The 23,029-nt window shown below is 47.6% G+C and overlaps 1 protein-coding gene across 1 annotated transcript in view; it reads right to left on the bottom strand.

The window, feature by feature from the left end:
* Window positions 1–22,781, bottom strand: part of LOC125455331 (melatonin receptor type 1A-like) — a 57,366-nt gene extending 34,585 nt beyond the window's left edge. The window contains exon 1 of the mRNA XM_048537108.2: window positions 22,381–22,781. Coding sequence (XP_048393065.1) covers window positions 22,381–22,564 — 184 coding nt within the window. The 5' untranslated portion in view covers window positions 22,565–22,781. The remainder of the gene's footprint in view (window positions 1–22,380) is intronic.
* Window positions 22,782–23,029: the final 248 nt, after the last annotated feature.

Genomic DNA, 23,029 nt, shown 5'->3' with positions numbered 1-23,029 from the left:
TCACTCCGTACCGCTGGGGCGTACACGTTGATCAGCCTCAGGGGAGCATTCCTGTAGGCGACGTCAGCCACTAGGAGGCGCCACCCCACCACCTCCTGAATTTGAGAGATGGTGCAGTTGTGTCCCCGCAGCAGAATAGCCAGGCCCGAGGAGCGACAGTCATTACCATCCAACCAGATTGAAGGCCCACAGGTCCAGGCGCCCGACCATTTCCCGTACCTGCTGAGGTGTAGTATACCGCACTCCTGCAGAAACAGGAGGTCCGCCTTGACAGTGGTCAGGTAGGCCAACGTGGACACACATCTTGCGGTGGACTTGACACTGCGCACATTAATGCTCGCAACTCATACCCCCATTGTGGGCAGTGACCACAGTACCCTCCCCAAGTCCAAGGTCCAGCCCCTCCATCTGTCCCTTCATGCCCATTGCCCGGGCTAACTGCTGGACGCTGTCCGGGCTCAGGAAACCGTCTGTGCTGCCTTCTGGGTGGCATCCCCCCGTTGGGGGTACGGAGGCAGGAGAGTCCGGCTCTGGGTCAGGCTGGGGACGCCCTGTTTCCTCCTTCCCGCCTGGAAGTTCCGGGGGGCCCTCCAGGCGCACCTTCCTCCTCGTTTTCCAGACTGTTGTCCACTCCCCTGGGTCGCCTGTCGCCGCCTCCATCGACTCTGGGTTGTCGGGGGGGAGCGGAGCCTGGAGGGGCACTTTGCTGGCCTCGGGCCCATCCTGCGGGTCTGGGGCCTCCTGCACGACCTGGCCCTCCTGCACATTAGGGGGGTCCTTGCAGGGGCCTGGTGCCTTCCTCTCCTCCGGGGGGGCTTGCCCCGCATTGCCCCTGCCGACGACCTGGGCGTAGATGGTCCCCCGCAGTGGGCATGCCCTATAGAGTTGGCCTGCTTCCCTGCAAAGGTTGCAGCTTTTTTTCTTGTGGGCAATCCTTTGCAAGGTGTCCCTCCTCCCTGCAGTTCCTGCAGATGGTGGCTTTACAGTCGGCCACCACGTGACCTGACCCATCACAGGCATGGCAGACTTTAGGTTGCCCTGCGTAGGTCAGGTAGTCCTTGATCCCGCCGATTGCGAAGCTGGACGGTGGATGTACGATGTTCCCATCCGCGCCCATCTTCAGTGTCACCTTGATCTGCCTCTTACTGGTCCAGATGCCAAAGGTGTTCATAATGTCGGTTAGGTCCCCTTCCACCTTCACGTACCTTCCAAGGAAGGTCAGGACATCAACTGCTGGCACATGCGGGTTGTACATGTGTACAGTCACCATATGGCTCCTTTGCACCAGCATCATGAACAGCGGGACAGCGGTCAGTACAGAGAGGGGGCCCTCACCTCCTTTCTCCTTGAAAACCTCCAGGAAGCGCTCACAAAGCTTGGCGCTCCTGAAGGTTACATCATAAAAACCTCCTCCAGGGAAATCATGCAGGCAGTAAATGTCCGTAGCAGCGAACCCACAACAGTCCAACAAGACCCTCTTCACGAAGAAGGTGCGGTCCACAGGTGCACCTTCATTCACCTTCTTCACAGATACACGGATGGTGTTCCAGACCCCCTGACCTGGGGCACGAGCACTCGCTGCAGCCATCGTTGCAGGTTGGCTGCTCCCCTGAACCAGCGTTAGGCCGAAGCCAGCATTAAGATCCACTGGTTGCAAGGATGCACAGCCAACCCGACGTCTCCCTTCCACCTCCAACACAGCGCTCTCCTCCTCTCGGTCCACAAAAGAGTGGGTCTTTATTTTGTTCCGGATGTAAGCTGGTTCACTGAGCTGGAAGGTTCGTTCCCAGACAATCAGTCACCCTTCTAGGGAACATCATCAGTGAGCCTCCGATGAAGCACTGGTGTTATGTCCCGCTTTCTATTTATCTGTTTAGGTTTCCTTGGGTTGGTGATGTCATGTCCTGCATTGGTGATGTCATTTCCTATTCTTTTTCTCGGGGGATGGTAGATTGGCTCCAAATCAATGTGTTTGTTGATGGAGTTCCGGTTGGAATGCCATGCTTCTAGGAATTCTCGTGCGTGTCTCTGTTTGGCTTGTCCTAGGATGGATGTGTTGTCCCAATCAAAGTGGTGTCCTTCCTCATCTGTATGTAAGGATACTAGTGATAGTGGGTCATGTCGTTTTGTGGCTAGTTGATGTTCATGTATCCTGGTGGCTATCTTTCTGCCTGTTTGTCCAATGTAGTGTTTGTCACAGTTCTTGCAAGGTATTTTGTAGATGACGTTTGTTTTGCTTGTTGTCTCTATAGGGTCTTTTAAGTTCATTAGCTGCTGTTTTAGTGTGTTGGTGGGTTTATGGGCTACCCTGAGGCCAAGCGGTCCGAGTAGTCTGGCAGTCATTTCAGAAATCTCCCCTACATCAAAGACATTTCGAAATGACTGCTAGACTACTCGGACCGCTTGGCCTCAGGGTAGCACATAAACCCACCAACACACTAAAACAGTAGCTAATGAACTTAAAAGACCCTATACTGGCAACAAGCAAAATGAACGTCATCTAAAAAATACCTCGCAAGAATTGTGACAAACACTACATTGGACAAACAGGCAGAAAGATAGCCACCAGGATACATGAACATCAACTAGCCACAAAACAACATGACCCACTATCACTAGTATCCTTACACACAGATGAAGAAGGACACCACTTTGATTGGGACAACACATCCATCCTAGGACAAGCCAAACAGAGACACGCACGAGAATTCCTAGAAGCATGGCATTCCAACCGGAACTCCATCAACAAACACATTGATTTGGAGCCAATCTACCATCCTCTGAGAAAAAGAACAGGAAATGACATCACCAACACAGGAAATGACTTCACCAACCTAAGGAAACCTAAACAGATAAATAGAAAGCGGGACATAACACCAGTGCTTCATCGGAGGCTCACTGATGATGTTCCCTAGAAGGGTGACTGATTATCTGGGAACGAACCTTCCAGCTCAGTGAACCAGCTTACATCCAGCACAAAATAAAGACCCACTCTTCTGCGGACCGAGAGGAGGAGATCGCTGTGTTGGAGGTGGAAGGAAGATGTCGGGTTGGCTGTGCACCCTTGTAACCGATGGATCTTAATGCTGGCTTCGGCCTAACGCTGGTTCAGGGGAGCAGCCAACCTGCAACGATGGCTGCAGCGAGTGCATGTGCCCTGGGTCAGGGGGTCCAGAACAACATCTGCGTTTCTGTGAAGAAGGTGGATGAAGGTGCACCTGTGGACCGCACCTTCTTCGTGAAGAGGGTCTTGTTGGACTGTTGTGGGTTCGCTGCTGCGGACATTTACTGCCTGCAGGAATTCCGCGGAGGAGGTTTTTATGATGGAACCTTCAGGAGCGCCAAGCTTTGCGAGCACTTCCTGGAGGTTTTCAAGGAGAAAGGAGGTGAGGGCCCCCTCTCTGTACTGACCGCTGTCCTGCTGTTTGTGATGCCAGCACAGAGGAGCCGTTTGGTGACTGTACACATGTACAACCCGCATGTGCCAGCAGTTGATGTCCTGACCTTCCTCGGAAGGTACATGAAGGTGGAAGGGGACCTAACCAACATCATGGACTCCTTCGGGATCCGGACGAGTAAGAGGCAGGTCAGGGTGACGCTGAGGACAGGCACGGACGGGAATATTGTACACCCACTGCCCAGCTTCGCGATCGGCAGGAGCAAGGTCTACATGACCTACACAGGCCAACCTAAAGTCTGCCATGCCTGTGGAAGGTCAGCTCACGTGGCGGCCGACTGCAAAGCCATCATCTGCAGGGAGGAGGGACACCTTGCAAAGGATTGTCCAAAAGAAAAAAGCTGCAAGCTTTGTGGGGAAGCGAGCCAACTCTATGGGGAATGCCCACTGCGGGGGACCACCTATGCCCAGGTCGCCGGCAGGGGCAATGCGGGGCCAGCCCCCCCGGAGGAGAGGAAGGCACCAGGCCCCTGCAAGGACCCCCCTAATGTGCAGGAGGGCCAGGTCGTGCAGGAGGGCCCAGACCCGCAGGATGGGCCCGAGGCCAACAAAGTGCCCCTCCAGGCTCCGCTCCCCTCCGACAACCCGGAGTCGATGGAGGCGGCGACAGGCGACCCAGGGGAGTGGACGACAGTCTGGAAAACGAGGAGGAAGGCGTGCCGGCGGGCCCTGGCACCGCAAGCATCAGGCGGGAAGAGGCAGCTACAGCGAGGCTAAAAGAGCTCTTCTGACGATGGAGATTTGGAGGAGGTCCGCCCAAAGCAGAAGCTAAAGATCTCGAGGGAGAAGGAAAGCAGCACCACGATTCCAGGTGACGGGAGGAGTCCTGAGGCTCCCTCCGACACCCAGCCACGAGCCGCTGGGGCCCTGGAGGGCCCCCCGGAACCTTCAGGCGGGAAGCAGGAAACAGTGTGTCCCCAGCCTGACCCAGAGCCGGACTCTCCTGTCTCCGTACCCCCGACGGGGGGATGCCACCCGGAAGGCAGCACGGACGGTTTCCTGAGCCCGGAGAGTGTCTAGCAGTTAGCCCGGGCAATGGGCATGAAGGGACAGATGGAGGGGCTTGACCTTGGACTCGGGGTCCACTGCAAGATGTCGTTCCACTTTGGCCTACCTGACCACCGTCAAGGTGGACCTCCTGTTTCTGCTGGAGTGCGGGATACCGCAACTCAGCAGGTACGGGAAATGGTCGGGCGCCTGGACCTGTGGGCCTTCGATCTGGTTGGGGGATAACGACTGTCACTCCTCGGGCCTGGCTATTTTGCTGTGGGGGCGCAACTTCACCATCTCTCAAGTTCAGGAGGTGGTGGGGGGGCGCCTCCTATTGGCTGACATCACCTACAGGAATGCTCCCCTGAGGCTGATCAACGTGTACGCCCCAGCGGTACGGAGTGAGCGGTTGGCTGTCCTGCAGCGGCTTCCACCCCTGCTGGCTACGTCCAGGCCAGTCATCCTAGGCGGAGACATCAACTGCATCATCGATGCAGATGGAAGATCCGGCGTGGGGACAGCGGGTCGGGGGGAGTCAACTGGAAGTCACGTTCAGATTCCTGATGGGCACAGTGAAGGACGCCAAGCTGCTCGACGTCTTCAGCACCCCTGCAGATAGAGCGCAGCGGAGATACACCTGGTCGCAGCCACACGGGTCTATCCGCCTAAGGATACCCTTCCTGTTTGTGTCACGGGCATTCTCGGTCAGGCCCACTGGCATTGAGCCGGTGTTCTTCTCTGACCACTGCCTCATGCTGGCTGACTGTCACTTACAGGATGACCAGCAGGCCGGCAAGGGGACGTGGAAACTCAACACGACTCTGTTGACCCCAGAGAACGTCGAGGAGCTTAAGTGGGAGTGTGCTAGTTGGAGAACCGTGAAACCCATCTTTGAGTCTCTGGGCAACTGGTGGGAGACGGTGAAGGAGAACAGCAAGAGGTTCTTTGTCCTCAAGGGTGTTTGGAATGCAAGAGAGAGACGGGGAAAGCTGTCGCGACTCCAGAAAAGGGTGCAGAACCCGCTCCTTCTGCGGTTGATGGGCGTCGATGTCGCGGAGGACCTCCGCGAGGTGAGGGGCCAGCAAGACTCGCTCTTCGCCGCAGAGGCCTCCAGGATAAGCTTCCGGTCCAGGGTCCGCTCCATGGAGCAGGACGAGGCGTGTTCGCGTTTCTTCTTTCAGAAGGTGCACAAAAAGAGCTCTGTGCTTAGCCGGCTGAAGGAGGACGATGGCTCGGTGACGTCGTCTCAGTCCAACATTTTGAGGATCAGCAGATCCTTCTATGCCGGACTGTACGACGCGAAGCCCACGGACAGCACGGCCTCTGAGTCATTCCTGTCGTCTATCAGGGAGGTCTTAGACGACGGCACAAGGGAGTGGCTGGACCGGCCAATATCCCTGGTTGAGCTTACCAGATCCCTCAAGTCCTTGGAGAGGAATAAAGCTCCCGGGAGCGACGGCTTACCGGTCGAGCTGTATTCCGCTCTGTAGGACAAGGTCAGCCAGGACCTGCTGGAGGTGTACGATAGTGCGCTTCGGGCAGGGGAAATGTGCAGATCCATGAGGAAGGGCATCATTACCCTCATTTACAAGAGGAAGGCTGAGAGGGAAGAAATTAAGAATTGGCGTCCCATTTCACTATTGAACGTGGACTACAAAATCCTGGCCAAGGTCATAGCCAACTGGGTCAGGTCTGTCCTGGAGTCGGTGATTCACCCTGACCAAACCTGTGCTGTGCCGGGCAGGAAGATCGCTGAGAGCCTCGCGCTCATCAGGGATACGATCGCCTACGTGCAGGACAGGCGGGTGGACACCTGCCTCGTCAGCCTGGACCAGGAGAATGCCTTCGACAGGTTCTTTCATGCTTACATGAGGGATGTCCTCTCCAAATTGGGGTTCGGGGAGGGCATCTGCAATTGGATCCGGCTGCTCTACACCAACATCGTTAGTGCAGTCTCGATTAACAGGTGGGAATCGGACTCTTTTCCCGTCAAATCTGGAGTCAGGCAGGTCTGCCTGCTCTCTCCTGCCTTGTTCATGTGCTGTGTGGAGCCCTTCGCCGCATCCATCAGGAAGGACGTGAACCTGAAGGGCGTGACTATCCCAGGCAGCGGAGGCCTTCAGGTCAAGACCTCTCTGTACATGGACGATGTCGCTGTCTTCTGCACCGATCGTCGGTCGGTGAGTAGGCTGTTGGACATCTGCGGCCAGTTTGAACTGGCCTCGGGTGCCAAAGTCAACAGGGGTAACAGCGTGGCCATGTTCTTCGGGAACTGGGACGACGGCTCCTTCATCCCCTTCACCGTCAGGACAGACTCCCTGAAGGTGCTGGGTGTATGGTTCAGTGGAGCTGGGGCGTGCACTAAGAATTGGGAGGAGCGTATCACCAAACTGATGCAGAAGCTGGGCAGATGGACGCTCCGGTCCCTCTCCATTGCGGGTAAGAACCTGGTTGTCAGGTGCGAGGGGCTTTCGGTGCTGTTGTATGTGGCGCAGGCCTGGCCTATTCCCTGGACCCGCGCCGCTGCGGTCACCCGGGCCATCTTCCACTTCATTTGGGGGTCGAGGATGGACCGGGTCCACAGGGACACCATGTACAAAGACCTGGAAAATGGGGGAAAGGGCGTACCGAACGCCACCCTCGCCCTGACGGCTACCTTTGCGTGCGGCTGCATCGAGCTGTGCGTAGATCCTCAGTACGCAAACACCAAGTGTCACTACTTACTGAGGTTCTACCTGCTCCTGGTGTTGCGAAGGATGGGCCTGGCCTCGTTGCCGCGGAACGCTCCGAGTAGTTGGACCGTCCCGTACCACCTGTCCTTCGTGGAGAAACTTTTGAAAGGAAACACCTTTTGACCACAAGGCCATCGGCAGTGGTCAGCATGTAGTATTCTCGAGACCCTTCGGGAAAAGGAGAGGGTGGGTCCCGTCGTGTGGTTCCCCACGCAGACTGTCAAAGTCATTTGGCAGAATGCCTCATCGCCAGAACTTTCAAACAAGCACAAGGACATTGCTTGGCTGGCGGTGAGAGGGGGTCTGCCAGTGAGATCCTTTATGCATGCCCGGAATCTCTGCGCCACAGCACGTTGCCCTCGAGGTGGCTGCGGGGGGGACGAGACTGTTGATCACCTCCTTCTGGAGTGTGCCTATGCGCAGGAAGTCTGGAGGGGGATACAGTGGTATTTGTCGAGTTTCGTCCCGAGCAGCTCCGTGACGCGGGACTCCGTGCTCTGTGGGCTGTTTCCCGGGACGCACACCAAGACCAACATCAACTGCGCCTGGAGGACCATCAATGCGGTGAAAGACGCTCTTTGGTCTGCCCGCAACTTGCTGGCCTGCCAGCTGAAAGAACTGACCCCGACCAAGTGTTGCAGACTGGCGCATTCCAAGGTCCAGGACTACGTGCTGAGGGACACGCTAAAGCTTGGGGCAGCCGCCGCCAACGTGAGGTGGGGAAAGAACACCGTATGAAACCCCTCGTCCAGAATAGCAAAAAGAGCCCTATCTGGTAACTGGGCCCAGCTGGCGCCTTCCCCAACTGGTCAAGGTGTCAACGGGGACTGTGCGGGGTGACAACTGCCGGGCTATTTTCTTCACTTTGTTTTTTTTTCTTCTTTGTTTTGTTTTCACCTTTAGTTGGTGTACGTACCCCATGGGTAACCCGGAGCGGCTTGCATGACTGGGTAGGTGTATAAATGTTTTATTCTTTTGTACATTCTATGAATAAAGTATATTTTTTCAAATAAAAATAAGGTGACGAAATGTCTAAACACTAACCTTCCAGCTCAGCGAGCAAACTCACATCCAGAACCTCAACCTGAGCTACAAATCTTCTCAAAACTCGCCAGGTGAAGATATATTTGGAGCATTACTTAGTTTGTGCTCCAGAGAGAATACTGTCACGAGGAAACTCTAGACACCAATGGAGCCTGTCCATTACGATGCTGTTAGATAATGAAGCCACAGTGTAAATGATTAGCTATTGACTTGTTTGCTAAAGACAAAGCTCTGAGTGTTGATGATATACTAGATCAAGCATAGCAAAGAGGCACAACTTCAGCATCTGCACAAGGGGGAAAGGGCAGGGCATCAGGATATGTGTGGCAGAACTGGTATAATTTGGCAACCTGTGTTGATACATGGTTACACTGCGGGGTGCATGACTCTGACCTCTTGATCTACGTATTGTCGAGATAGTTCCGCACCTATATGTCTGTCAAACGCCATCTTCCTCCTTCCTTGTTTGTCAAGAAGCGCATCCTGCTTTTCAGGGAGTTTATAAAGATACTTCTCACATGCTTTACTAACATGATCTCTCCTGGTAACCACAGATCCAGAGGTGTAGCTGTGAACTGTAACCAAATGGCAGGAAAACCTTGTTTGATTGTCCTGCATTTCAAAATAAGTGTGAATCATTTGCTTGGCAGGGCCATTTTCCTGGCTTCACAAGAATGTTCAGTGGCATCACAAGAACTCTAAGCTGAAGCAGGTATAATGGGGGATGCACAGATTCACCACACAGCCTCCTGAACATGGCTATTGTCCACCTGATCTAGAACTACCTTGTGCTCACATTCTTCAGAGTGGGCAGGGTGTTCAAGAGAACCATATAGTTCAACTGTTCTCTGATGTGCCAGAATGGTCCAGAGTACAGCATACCACCACAGCACGGGACACCCTTGAAAATCCATATCTGAGGGAATCCACAAAGTGGTATAAATATCTGAAGTGCATTTGTCCAAATCCAATTTGTCGTCATGCGAACCTTCCAAAATGGCACTGGGACACTCCTGGGTTGTCAGTAAAGGGGCTTCAGAGCTAAGGGAAGGTATTTAAAAATAAGGTGACAGCCATTAAAAAAAAGTTAATAAGAACATCTTTCCCACAGAAGGATGGTGTCTTTGAAACTCTCTTCCTCAAAACGTAGCAGAGATGGTGCCCTTGAATATTTTTAAGACAGAGTTGGGCAAGTTCACAATAATAAAGGGGTTGAAAGGTTATTGGAATTGGCAGAAATATGGAGTCATCAGATCAGCTTATGATCTTACAGAACAGTGGAGCATGCTCAAGCAGCCACGTGGCCTATTTTGACTCTTGTATGTTTTTTATGTTCAGTAGACATCTTTGTTCACCTCAGATCCATCCATGAAGGCTTCCTGGTGCAGGAAACAATTGATGCACCTGGAATTGTATCAGAAATAAAGAATCATAGCAGCTTCCTAGGAATCCAGGAAGCATTTTCAGGATCCGTTTTTCGTCATTGAAGGCCATTTGAATATTAGTTGAGTAAAATCTGCTTCTTGCATATGAACATGCATGGCTGGTCTCAGTGAGTTGTACAGTCCTTAACACACCTGCACCTAAAGGATTGGCTGTTACTGCATTTCAGTTGACCAGCTTCTCAGCCTGACATGTATTACCAGTGCAGGACCCCGCCATCCTTGTGAACATGATGTCCAACACTTGCCTGACGCAATCAATAAAGATATTAAGCTAAGGACTGATTGGGATGGAAAAATGGATGCAAAATTACTGAAACCGGTGATCACAGCCCCACTGCTGGCCAAAGTCTCAGTAAATGACATTCTCAAAATGGTCAGCACCACCTCCTCCATGGGGATGAAGGTGTGCACACTATGCCCCACACCACTGCCTCACCCCATCACCCTCTCTTCCTGCAAGCGATGTTGCCTTTCCCTGCATGGAAGGGGGAACCATGACAGTGAGTGCCATGCGATCTGAGTCATGTGGGACACAGTTGAAGAGCTAGCAATGAAATCTGAGAGACGCGGGTATGAAACTGGCAGCAGAACTAAGTGTGGGCCAGATGAAATAAATCTGTTAAACAAGAAGCATGATGGATGGAGATTGTTGGATTGTAAGCGATGGGATTGCAATGAATTGAATAGAGGCGGACACTAGTTGAACAGTTGGAAAGCTATAGCCTTTGAAGATGCATTCCCTCACTCGTGATGTCACTGATGTTCTTGTGGCATTCCATCCAGGCCCTCAGGCCTTGGCTCCTGGCTTTAATCTTAAAAACTATCCATACAGACTCCCTGCTGAGTGTGTTTCTGGAAGTCCTACTCACCTACATGGAGATATATAACATCTCTCCTCGTTTCCAACTTCTTCAATAATACTTCTAGTGCAACATTTGGAAAACTTGGAGTCTGCAATCTTCTGTTTTGCAAATATTCAATTTTCCTACATCAAATTCACTTCTGCATGACTGCCATCCACCATTCTAGCCATAATGCTTCTCTCAAACATTAAAAACAGGCCAGCTCTAAGTGATGTTAAATTAACCCAAGATCACAATATTTATCAGAGATAATGGGAACTGCAGATGCTGGAGAATCCAAGATAACAAAGTGTGAAGCTGGATGAACACAGCAGGCCAAGCAGCATCTCAGGAGCACAAAAGCTGACGTTTCGGGCCTAGACCCTTCATCAGAGAGGGGGATGGAGAGACGGTTCTGAAATAAGTAGGGAGAGAGGGGGAGGCAGACCGAAGATGGATAGAGGAGAAGATAGGTGGAGATGAGAGTATAGGTGGGGAGGTGGGGAGGGGATAGGTCCGTCCAGGGAAGACGGACAGGTCAAGGAGGCGGGATGAGGTTTGTAGGTAGGAAATGGAGGTGCGGCTTGTGGTGAGAGGGTGGGATAGGTGAGAGGAAGAACAGGTTAGGGAGGTGGGGACGAGCTGGGCTGGTTTTGGGATGCAGTGGGGTGAGGGGGAGAGCTGGGCTGGCTTTGGGATGCAGTGGGGGACTCCCACAGCTACCTAGAATACACCTCCTCCCACCCACCCACACCCGCAAAAATTCCATCCCCTATTCCCATTTCCTTCGCCTCCACCACATCTGCTCCCAGGATGAAGCATTTCACTCCCGCACATCCCAGATGGCTATGCTCTTCAAGGACCGTAACGTCCCCCCGGCAGTGGTCGAGAACGCCCTTGACCGCGTTTCCCGCAACACATCCCTCACACCCCGCCCCCGCCACAACCGCCCCAAGAGGATCCCCCTCGTCCTCACATATCACCCCACCAACCTCCGGATACAACGCATCATCCTCCGACACTTCGGCCATCTACAATCCGACCCCACCACACAAGACATTTTTCCATCCCCACCCTTGTCTGTCTTCCGCAGAGACCACTCTCTCCGTGACTCCCTTGTTCGCTCCACACTCTCCTCCAACCCCACCACACCCGGCACCTTCCCCTGCAATCGCAGGAAGTGCTACACTTGCCCCCACACCTCCTCCCTCACCCCCATCCCAGGCCCCAAGATGACCTTCCATATTAAGCAGATGTTCACCTGCACATCTGCCAATGTATTATACTGTATCCACTGTACCCGGTGTGGCTTCCTCTACATTGGGGAAACCAAGCAGAGGCTTGGGGACCGCTTTGTAGAACACCTCCGCTCGGTTTGCAATAAACAACTGCACCTCCCAGTCGCGAACCATTTTAACTCCCCCTCCCATTCCTTAGACGACATGTCCATCCTGGGCCTCCTGCAGTGCCACAATGATGCCACCCGAAGGTTGCAGGAACAGCAACTCATATTCCACTTGGGAACCCTGCAGTCCAATGGTATCAATGTGGACTTCACAAGCTTCAAAATCTCCCCTTCCCCCTTCTGCATCCCAAAACCAGCCCAGCTCGTCCCCACCTCCCTAACCTATTCTTCCTCTTGCCTATCCCCTCCTCCCACCTCAAGCCGCACCTCCATTTCCTACCTATTAACCTCATCCCGCCTCCTTGACCTGTCCGTCCTCCCCGGACTGACCTATCCCCTCCCCACCTCCCCACCTCCCCACCTATACTCTCCTCTCCACCTATCTTCTCCTCTATCCATCTTCGGTCCGCCTCCCCCTCTCTCCCTACTTATTTCAGAACCCTCTCCCCATCCCCCCCTCTGATGAAGGGTCTAGGCCCGAAACGTCAGCTTTTGTGCTCCTGAGATGCTGCTTGACCTGCTGTGTTCATCCAGCTCCACACTTTGTTATCACAATATTTATGCCCATTTTTGAACGTTATCTAATTTAGCTTCCAGGAACTGAAGCTGGCTTTGTTTCATTTTATATTGAGTTTAGTGCATAAGGTATATTGAAGTCATAGAGTCATAAAGCTTAAATGGCAGGAGGCAGTCCCTTCCGCCATTATGTCCATGCTGGTCATCAAGCATCCATCCACTATAATCCCATTTACTGACATTTGGACAGTAGCCTTGCATGTTCTTGTGTTTCAAGTGCTAAACTAAATACTTCATAAATGTCTTGATGTCTTACGCCTCGAACACCCAATTAGGCAGTGTGTTCCAGATACCCAGCATTCTGGGTGTGAAAATATCTTTCCTCAAATCGCCTCTAAATCCCCTTCCCCATTACCTGTCACCAATTTTACTTTGGGTATACTAAGTGACAAGAGCGGAGAAAACACAAAATTAACAGATAACCATAAAAAAATGTCTTGGAGCTTTGGACACAACAGAACATCAGTTGGAGGGATGCATCGTCACCTCGTTGACGAGTTAATGAAGTCATTGGCTGCAATAAATAACCCTAAAGATGTCTTTTTTGCTTGCAGTGGTCATGGTTCAAGAACTAACATATCCAGATCAATGTGAACACACATAGTTTTTTTTATTACCACATGCCCGCCTCATCTGAATGATTGCTCCCATGCTTCTCTTCTCTTCCAAATGCTTCCTGAGGACTCTGCTCTTTGCATGGAGGGCCAGGCAGCACTGTATGTAATCCACCATTCTAGCAAGTTGTCCCTTCTTAAAGGCAGGCTAAAGGAACTTTTTCTATTAAAGAGAAACTTCTGTTGTGAGGGTTGCTAGGCAACTAACTGGAAATATTGCAGGAAAGCTGAATAGTACGGCATGCTCCCAGGCTTAATGCTACTAGCCTGGAGATTCTGCTAACTAAGATTGAGCCCATAATGGAGATTGTACTTTCGTGACAGTCAGGAAAGAACCTGACGAGTGCATGGGAGCACACTGCCAAGGAGAGCATTGCATAGGTTCTGTCACTGAAACAATATCATTACATCCCAGGCTAATGTTCTGGGCCATGGCCTTGATTCTAACATGGCAGACAGTGATATTTAAATTTAATAAAATATATAAAATTAAAAACTAGTTTAATGGTGAACATGTAACATTGTCATTTGGTGTAAAAATCTATCTGTCCTTTAGAAATTTTCCTTGTTAACTCTTAATTGCCCTCTGACATGGTCTAGAGTGTCAAGCAAATCGGGATGGGCAATAAATGTCTACCTTGTCAGTGGCACCACATCTTACACAAGAAATTTTTAAAAAATGTACCTTGCTTATGGTGCCTGTAAGTGAATGTATCATCACATTAAACCTCGTTCAGACTGTTTTATCATTGTGCTCAACACATCACACCCTTATCAGATACTGAACAGCTCTTCCAACACCCAGGACTCCCACTTTAACATCATGCATTCTGCCGCACCCAAACCTATCGGCCAATGCAGGCAACAATATAGCTACCATTGTCTATTTTCACAGGCCTCCAGTTTCTAAAATATGGCAAGCACACTGTCCAAGCATTGTATCACACAATCAGCAATGTTCACTCTTGAAGGAGAAGGTTATAACCAACATCAGAAAGTCCTAGAAAAACTGGAGGAGGGATTACCTGACTCCATGTCCCAAGCCCCATAAGGAAATGGAGCTCTGGACTATTTACCAAGAAGTGGTCCAGAGGATCTCCTGACTTGCTTCCCTCATGGTCACTTCCTCCTTTACCCTGTCTATTTACCAAACCACCTCCTGAATTAATGTGCTCTGATAATTTTTCCCACCCTTTTGTGTCACACTGCATGTAGTTTGGACTATAGCTCATAAACACTATGCTAAGAATACTTGAGTTGCAACCACTCCTGCATTTTTACTATGGATCACATTGGCATCCAGGAGACCTCACATTCCACTGCCACTTCACATCACCCACCCTGCCATCCTTAATGTGTTTCAGGTAGCCACTTAATAATTTTATTCAATTATTTATATTTTCTCTAAAAAAATGTTTTATCATCCTTACCTCCAACTCCTGTGCTATTTTGGGCAATGAATGCTGGTTTAATTGGTTGCACCCACATTCCATGAATAAATAAAAAAAAAGGTGAATCAGTTTCTTTTGCCACTTGGCACACTATGAACCATTTTATCTTTTTCAGATGCCATAGCATTGAGTTGTGTTTTAACAGTAAGGGTAGACAGTGACTAACATTTTATTGAAATTGAAAGTGGTGAAAGCCAACAGGCAAAGATGCAATTGGACTTTCTGATGAGGGTACACATTAAAAGCATGGGTCCCATTTTGAGAGTCTGAATGCAAGTTCGAAGTTGTAGTATCGTTACAAAGTAATTACTTTTCTAGTTACAAATCATCAAGCAAAATAGACACTATGATAGTTCTTTAGTGTGCTGTTTCATGCCTCTTCTCACCTCTCTCCTCATCATCATATTGATGTAGGGCATGATATGAAAGTTACATTATATAATTATGGGCCTGACCAACACGGCCTTCACGTCAGCACTTTCCTTCAGCTTATATGCTTTCAGATCTCTACAAGCTCCCACTTGGGCAGTCTCAGTAAATAGTCTCTGTGAACGCAGACACTAACAAATGGTATAGATCAGCACATGGTGAACTGACAGACAGACAGACCAGGAGGAAAGGATGGCTTGATTGCCAACTTCCCAGAGGGCAAGGTCAAAGATAATTCTATTTCAGGGTATTCAGATCTGACTTTGATGAAAAAAAATTTTTGATGGTGAGCACAAAGCTATTTTGTTCATTGACAAATTGGAGGTAGCCTCTCGTCACTAAAACGGAGCATGGACAAGTCTGGCTTTCCTACAGATTAAGGCATCAGGCAGGGTTTGGAGCACATCCTTTCTGGCATGGCAGCAACAGCCTTCATACAGCAACCACTGGTTAATGGTTTGACTCCCACTGAAGTACCAAAAGCTGTGTGCTGCAAAAGAAGCTCAGAATATTGCCATGTGATCCATGCAGTCACCACGGCTGCAGATCTGCGCTCAAAGTAGCACACAGACTGCTAGAATACTTCAGCAATCTGCACTCTAACAGATTACTGGAAAACTGAGCTACTGTCCTTGGGAACTGTCAATTCCTGCATGGAGAAAAAGCTGAGGGCCAACTATTGTCAGCGCCAGTTCAATCACCTTCCCGCCATCCTAAGGTCAGAGATTGCAATGTTAGCTGATGATTCCACAATGTTCAGCCTGATTTATGACCCATCAGTCTCTGATGCAGCCTGTGTCTAAAAGCAGCAAGATCTGAGCAACATTTAGACTGAGGCTGGTGAGTGGCAAGTTACATGCAGGTCAAGCACAGGTCAAGGAGGCGAGGATGAGGCTGGTAGGTAGGTAGTGGGGTAGGGGTTATTCAATGAAGTTGGAGGAGCGGATAGGTGGGAGAATGACGGGCAGGTCAAGGGGGCCGGGTGAGATGGGCTGATCATGGGATGAGGTTGGGGGTGGGTAGAGTTTGAAGCTTGTAAAGTCCACATTGAGACCATTGGGTTGCAGAGTTCCCAAGTGGAATATGAGGTGCTGTTCCTCCAGCCTTTGGTTAGTATCGTTGTGGCACTGAAGGAGCCCCAGGATGGACATGTCATCCAAGGAGTGGGAGGGGCAGTTGAAGTGGTTCGTGACTGGGAGGTGTTGTCATTTGTCACAACCCCAATGCCGAGGATATAGTTCCCTCACCACCCTAATCTGCCTTCCAGAGGTACCGCTCTCTTTACGACTCCCTCGTCCGCTCCACACTCCCCACTAGCCCCACCACCCCCGGCACTTCTCCCTGCAACCACAGGAGGTGCTACACCTGCCCCTACACCTCCCCCCTTACTCTCATCCCAGGCCCAAAGAAAACCTTCCACATTAATCAGATATTCACCTGCACATCCGCTAATGTGGTATATTGTATCCACTGTTTCCGTTGTGGCCTCCACTACTTTGGGGAAACCAAGTGGAGGCTTGGAGACTGCTTTGTGGAACATCTACACTCAGTTTGTGACAAACGATAACATCTCCCAGTCGCGAACCACTTCAACTCCCCCTCCCACTCCTTGGATGACATGTCCATCCTGGGTCTCCTCCAGTGCCACAATGACAGCTCCTGGAGGCTGGAGGAACAGCACCTCATATTCCACCTGGAAACCCTGCAACCCAAAGGTCTCAATGTGGACTTCACAAGCTTCAAAACCACCCCACACCCCAACCTCATCCCAAGTCCAGCCCATCTCATTCCTGCCTCCTTGACCTGTCCATCTTCCCTCCTCCCTACCTGACCTCCCTCCTCACTAACTAACCCTCAATCCAACTCCCTACCAACACTCACCCTTGCTGGCTTCATCCCTGCATCCTTGACCTGTCTGTCCTCTCTCCACCTATCTGCTCCCCTATCCACCTTCTATCATCACCTCCCACTTAAGCCAGATAAGGAGTTGATTTAAAGCCTTGTCCACCTATGGCAGATCAGGAGAGTAATTAATACAAAACACAAAAATAATTTGTTTCTTAGCTCAAATAGAGAGAATATTAATGCAAGTTAGATATCTAAAATATTCTTCAAAATTCTTTTTCATTCATTTAGCCAAAGAGAGTAGAAAGGAAAATTAAGATCCATCACATCACATGAGATGTTGTTCAACTACTTGGAAAATATGACTATTGATGCATTTACAGTCAACTTAATTTAGCATGCATGGCCATTAATGAGCTATTAACATATGTAATCAAAATTAAGTACACATTTTTCATAAATAAGATTATATAATGGCAAATAGAAAATACATCAAGTGTTAAACGGATCCTTAATAAATGAATTTGCATTGAGTAGGAAGTTCTGAGAATAAGGCAAATTAACTTCTTGAAATATATTAGCAATGTGTATACAAAGTGATCATGAGCCTGAGCACACCAGTTTTTTCCTTTTGCGCTAGTTATCTATGTTACACAATTTGTTCATTCATGCACTTTTCCAAATGCAATGCTACTTTGTAAATATCTTTGTAAATCTGTTATTACATTGTAGCCACATCCCACCTTCTTAGAGATGCTGAGTGGTTCCGGCTGCACATCAACACAAATATGCTGTGAAAATGAAAGTGTGGAGCTGGATGAACACAGCAGGCCAAGCGGCATCTTAGGAGCACAAAAGCTGACATTTCGGGCCTAGATACTCCATCAGAAAAGCCATGAAGCCAGGTTCAGTGTAAATATACTTGAGTGAATCTCCAAGACACCTTCTGAATGTACTATTGAGTGTCTTAAAATTATGAAGAAAATAACTCAGCCTTTTTTTAGATCCTTCAGCATCAAAACATAGCCTCTTCAAAAACAGAGCTCTTTCTTTATAATGGCAAGTGCTCTCTCCTTGTGATAGAACCTGTTGTATGACTGTAATGTTACAAGATGGGCTTCACACTCCACAGTATTGATTTCACAGCAGTAATGTGGCATAATTGTAAGTTTAGTGAACCAGCAAGCCCAACTAACCAACAATGGTTTTATTTCATACCTACTGTAAACTCACAAAGCAAAATTAGAAGATAATATGGGAGGAAATAATATGATTTGAGTATTAAGAACAGTGCTACAATTCATATTTGCAATAACAAATCAATGAGCTCTGGCTGAATTTGATCTTGTCACACTGAACTTGCTTTCTCGGTGTTGTCTTGAATATTGCTTTCTGTATATATAAGTTATTTTTGTTCAGAAAGGTTCATAGTTGTTTTTAAAACTCTGTAACTTATTTACTTGGAAAGAATAATTTAGTAAGGAGCTGCTCTGTGGAAAAACTTATTGGAGGTATTTCATCCATACTTGTTTAAAACATATCTTGTACGATTGCCAGGAAAAAACAAAATAAGTGCATGTTTATTGAAATTTAAGCTGTCATGCCGAAAGCTGAAATCATGAAGTATTTTGAACAAACAATATATCAAAAGTCTCTCTCATTTATAACAGGAAATTTAAACCAGTACTGAAGACAAATGAAAATAACTACACTATCAAACATTTTAATTGACCCACAATAACAAAAGACATATATTTCTGTAAATATTAAATGGTCCAGTAAATACTTTTCAGGTGAAAGGTAATCTTAAAACAAAGCATATATACTTAGCCTTATTGATTAGAATGTGTGGCTGAGGTAAAGCACAGAAAAGAGGACACTTCAAAATTGAATACCAAACAGTAACATAATCTGAACTCCATGGCTTTCTGGTACATCATAAAAGGGCCTATTACCTTTAGCAGCCTCACTGTGATACTCATAATGCAGTTGCTTTCTTGCTTATCAGAGAATGGTTACAACACACAAAGAAGCCTTCAATCAAAAATATCAATACTGGCTCTCTGAAGAATCAAATTCAACAAGTATCAAGCACAGCCATTCACGCAACAACCTTCTACATTATTTTTTCTTTTCAAGTAACAATCCAATTCACTCAATTGAACCTGTCCCCACCACACTTCGAGAAGTACATTTCAAATATCTATTGTTTGCTGCATGAAAAATCATCTCCTAATTATTATATTACTTCCAAAGTTTTGTTTTGTTGCTTTTTCTGTTACTGTGTTAATTCCAACTTGTTTGGACAAATTGTACTTTGAACCTATGTTTAGAAATGTTAGCAAACTGCTGTACTGAGTATGAGAAATAAACAAGAAACATGAAAATCGTGTTGATCATATTTTGGATGCATTGCAAAGAACATTAAACTCCAAATTGTAGAAGCATTAATCATTTGGCAATATCACAAATTTTCTGCATTTACCTTCTTTAAATACTCAGTAAGAAAAGGATAATGTTCCTTTTTGATGTAGCTGCCAATATTTAACTTTTAATCAGTTGTGTACTGTACCTTTATTAAAAAGGAATCTATTTATTTTACAAAAGTATTGCAGCTTTTACTGATGCCTTTGGAGAAGTTAGGATACTCTATCCAAACTGTCAGACTTGTACCAACAAGTAGATCCCAGAATGTAATGGATAGATTAATTACATTTGCACCTGGTAATTCTGGGGAGTTTCGAATCATTTTCTAGCACCCTATACCTATTGTATCAACACTGTTATGTCTATTTAGTGAAAAGGACCATGTTATTAGCACTCTTGGATGTGAATATGTCATAAGCTAACCCAAAGGTTACAGAACTGTCATGATTAGTACTGAATCAATCAATGAAAATCCAAAGTAATTTTTCTCCGTTTTGCTATTTCTCATGTAATCATACTACTGCCGGACGTTTTCCAGGAAAGCCAAATAAAGGTACTCCAACATATTTAATAAAATTCGAAACAGAGGGGCAAATGATAGACAATCTAAAATATATGGACGGATGCATCTACGTATGGAACAGATCTCGAACATCAACGAGAACACTTAAATACCAACTGGGACCGACTTAATCTTAGACCAGATTGTAAAGGGCAATGCAGTATTTACAAGGTAGTGCCATCTAACATTTGCCGGAGGGACTTTTATTTGAAAGCTGCGTTATTTTCCAACAATGAATTCTTCACTAACTTCAGCAGATATCAGCATCACCACAGGGAGAGTTAGACTAAAGAAATATATATAGCTGCGTCGAAAAAGTAAAAATAGCACTGAGTCAAAACTCATTTATTTATGAATGAAGGTTGAGCATGATTATCGAGTTAGAGAAATGATTGAAGCAGAAGGAGTTGTAAGGTCACGAGGAACGGGTAGAGATTGCGAAATCTATTAGGACTCGACCAAGTACCGATGCCGCGTTGCCACCTTCTCTGCTCGCTTACAGTATTCTAAAATGAACCAGGATAGAAAAAAAGTAATTCATCTTTCTCTTTCCAGCTGAATGAAACAAGTTTGTTAGTAGAGATGTATATTTTTAAGTTCTACAATATTAACCATCCGCTTGCATTTTTGGAAATCAATTCGATTTCATCTTTCAATTTGTCACGTGAGGACAATTAAAAACTTGTCATTGGAGATTCCCATTTATGGATGGATTCGCTATTAATTGCAAAAAATAATTACTGCATTCCTTCAGGTAATTCAACACGTGTTAACATCAGTTTGCAGGTGTCGGCACAATAAGTCGAATGGCCTGCAGCGCACAAATTCTCTAATTCCATGATTAACACTTAAGTTTCAACTGTAAGGACATCTCAGGATCATTAAAAGCATTAAATTAAAAAGAATTGTGGATGCTGAAAATCTGAAACAAAAACAGAATCTCCACATCATCTTCAGTGCTTCTGCTTGACCTGCTGAGTTTCTCCAGCAATTTCGATTTTTATTTCACTTCAAAACAGCTTGGACATTCTACAGTGATAATGGGAACTGCAGATGCTGGAGAATCCAAGATAACAAAGTGTGCAGCTGGATGAACACAGCAGGCCAAGCAGCATCTCAGGAGCACAAAAGCTGACGTTTCGGGCCTAGACCCTTCATCAGAAAAGGGGGATGGGGAGAGGGAACTGGAATAAATAGGGAGAGAGGGGGAGGCGGACCGAAGACGGATAGAGGAGAAGATACGTTCTTCGTGTCTCCCAAACACGCGTTAAGATGCAACGGGGACAAGTAAATCGTGGCTGGGCCTGATAGAATCAGCTAGTGTTATATTTGTTTGTTGCAAATAAATCATTTCAGTCTGGGATCACTGGGTTCCTGCAAGCGAATTGATCTCACTATTACAAGTGAAGTCAACATGCATGGGGTTCCGGACATAATACTGACACATTCAATGAACCTTTGGATTTCAGCCTCTTCCTTCTTGTAGTTACAACCCTGACTGAAATGCTCTGCAGTAAAAAGATAGATCCCACTAAATGAGTCATTTCATAGTCAGTTGAGTCTGTTTCGCCATGCAATGACGTTTTACACCTTGACTGTTGTGAAATCCAGTCGAAAGTGATCCCTTGTTAAAATCGATCTCTTCACGAGAGAATGCAAGATCAATGTCACAGTTATAAAACAGTGGAGGAAGGGTGGCTAAGAAGGCAAAAAACAGAGAACAAAACAGTTTCAACTTTTCGCTCTAATTATCAGAGCGAAAAACCCGTAAAACTGGACACGGTCATGTACCGGTAAAAAAAACTGAACGAACTGTGGATGCTGAAAATCAGAAACAAAGAAGGGACACTGAACCCGAAACATTAACACTGTTTCTCTCTCCACAGATGCTGCCAGACCTGCTGAGTTTCTCCAACAATTTCTCTTCATGCACCAGTAAAACCCTGTCGGAACTGGAGAGAGGCGGGACTCCAGGAGCACTGGGATCAGTATGGAATTGTAAATTAAAGCTGCCTTGAACTATGCTATTCCTGCACCATAAGCTGAAAGAAATTCCGTGTGAAGTTTAGAATAGGTTGTCTACTCCAAAAAAATAGAAAATATCTGTAGTACACTGTCTGAAAGGTTTTTGCAGAAGACGATTAAATTGTCACTTCGGAAGCGAATTGGAGGAGTGCAGGGCAAAAGGGAAAGAACGGAGTAGTGGGATGAACTGAGTGGTACATTCAAAGGGCCAAAACAGGAGCAATGGGCCGAACGGGCTCCACTGACTCTATCAGCAGCATCTTGTCCCAGCTGGATCCCCAAGTGACCAGCTGACCTACCAGACTGATTTTGATCTTTTGTCTGTTCGCTGTTTAGAAAATAATGTGTCTGACGGGACGCTGTCTGAGGGCCAACTCACCCCATCAGGAAGACTCTATTCGAATATCAAACACTTTAGACAACTCAAACAGAAGCTAACAAATGGCTGCATCATTTTGACTGAGCGAAACACGTTAAAAAGATCAAGAGGCTAACACTTCACACAGGGTACCGAAGATACGAGCTATCTCACTCACCGGCATTCCTCAATTTCTTATTCCTGTAAACTGACAAGATGACGAGTAGGTTCCCGAGGATATCGATCGCGATGGTAAATATGAGCAGTCCAGCCAGAGTGGTTGCCACCCAGGGTGGCCGATCCAAAATGAACGGCCCGGGCACCAGAATGGAACTGTTTAAACAGCTCGCATTCGTGTTCATTTTCCTTAGCTTTGACTTGGCGCCGTAAATGTAAATTCTAAGGAGGGATATAGTCAATCATTCGCTCCAAAGCCAGTGCAGTAACACTGGTCACTCGTGATGAAATTGACCAAGGCAATCTACATTTGGATCCGTCATGTTTAAAGTTTTACTTAGGGGCGAAAAGCAAAACCAGCCATCTAACTTTTCTGAAGCTGCTAATCTATCGGAGGCAGGACTTTTATATCTCGCAGTTTCTGGCTCACATTGCCAGTTTGTGGCTCTTCACGGCCCTTCTCCCATCATGTGACGGCGGTTTGCACTGAGCCATGTAAGAATACCGCCCCTGTGTGGCGATGAGGAGGAGCTTTCATTCATCACCGCGTTGCACCATTCAAACTGAGCAACATCTCCCTGTCTGTCCCCTTTAGATTAATTCGACAGTCCTTTCATTCATTCATCAACTGACACATCATTGCAAGCATC

This window comes from Stegostoma tigrinum, chromosome 1 (genome assembly GCF_030684315.1).
Source record: "Stegostoma tigrinum isolate sSteTig4 chromosome 1, sSteTig4.hap1, whole genome shotgun sequence".
Lineage (NCBI taxonomy): Eukaryota > Metazoa > Chordata > Chondrichthyes > Orectolobiformes > Stegostomatidae > Stegostoma > Stegostoma tigrinum.
This window is presented reverse-complemented; position numbering and strand designations above follow the sequence as displayed.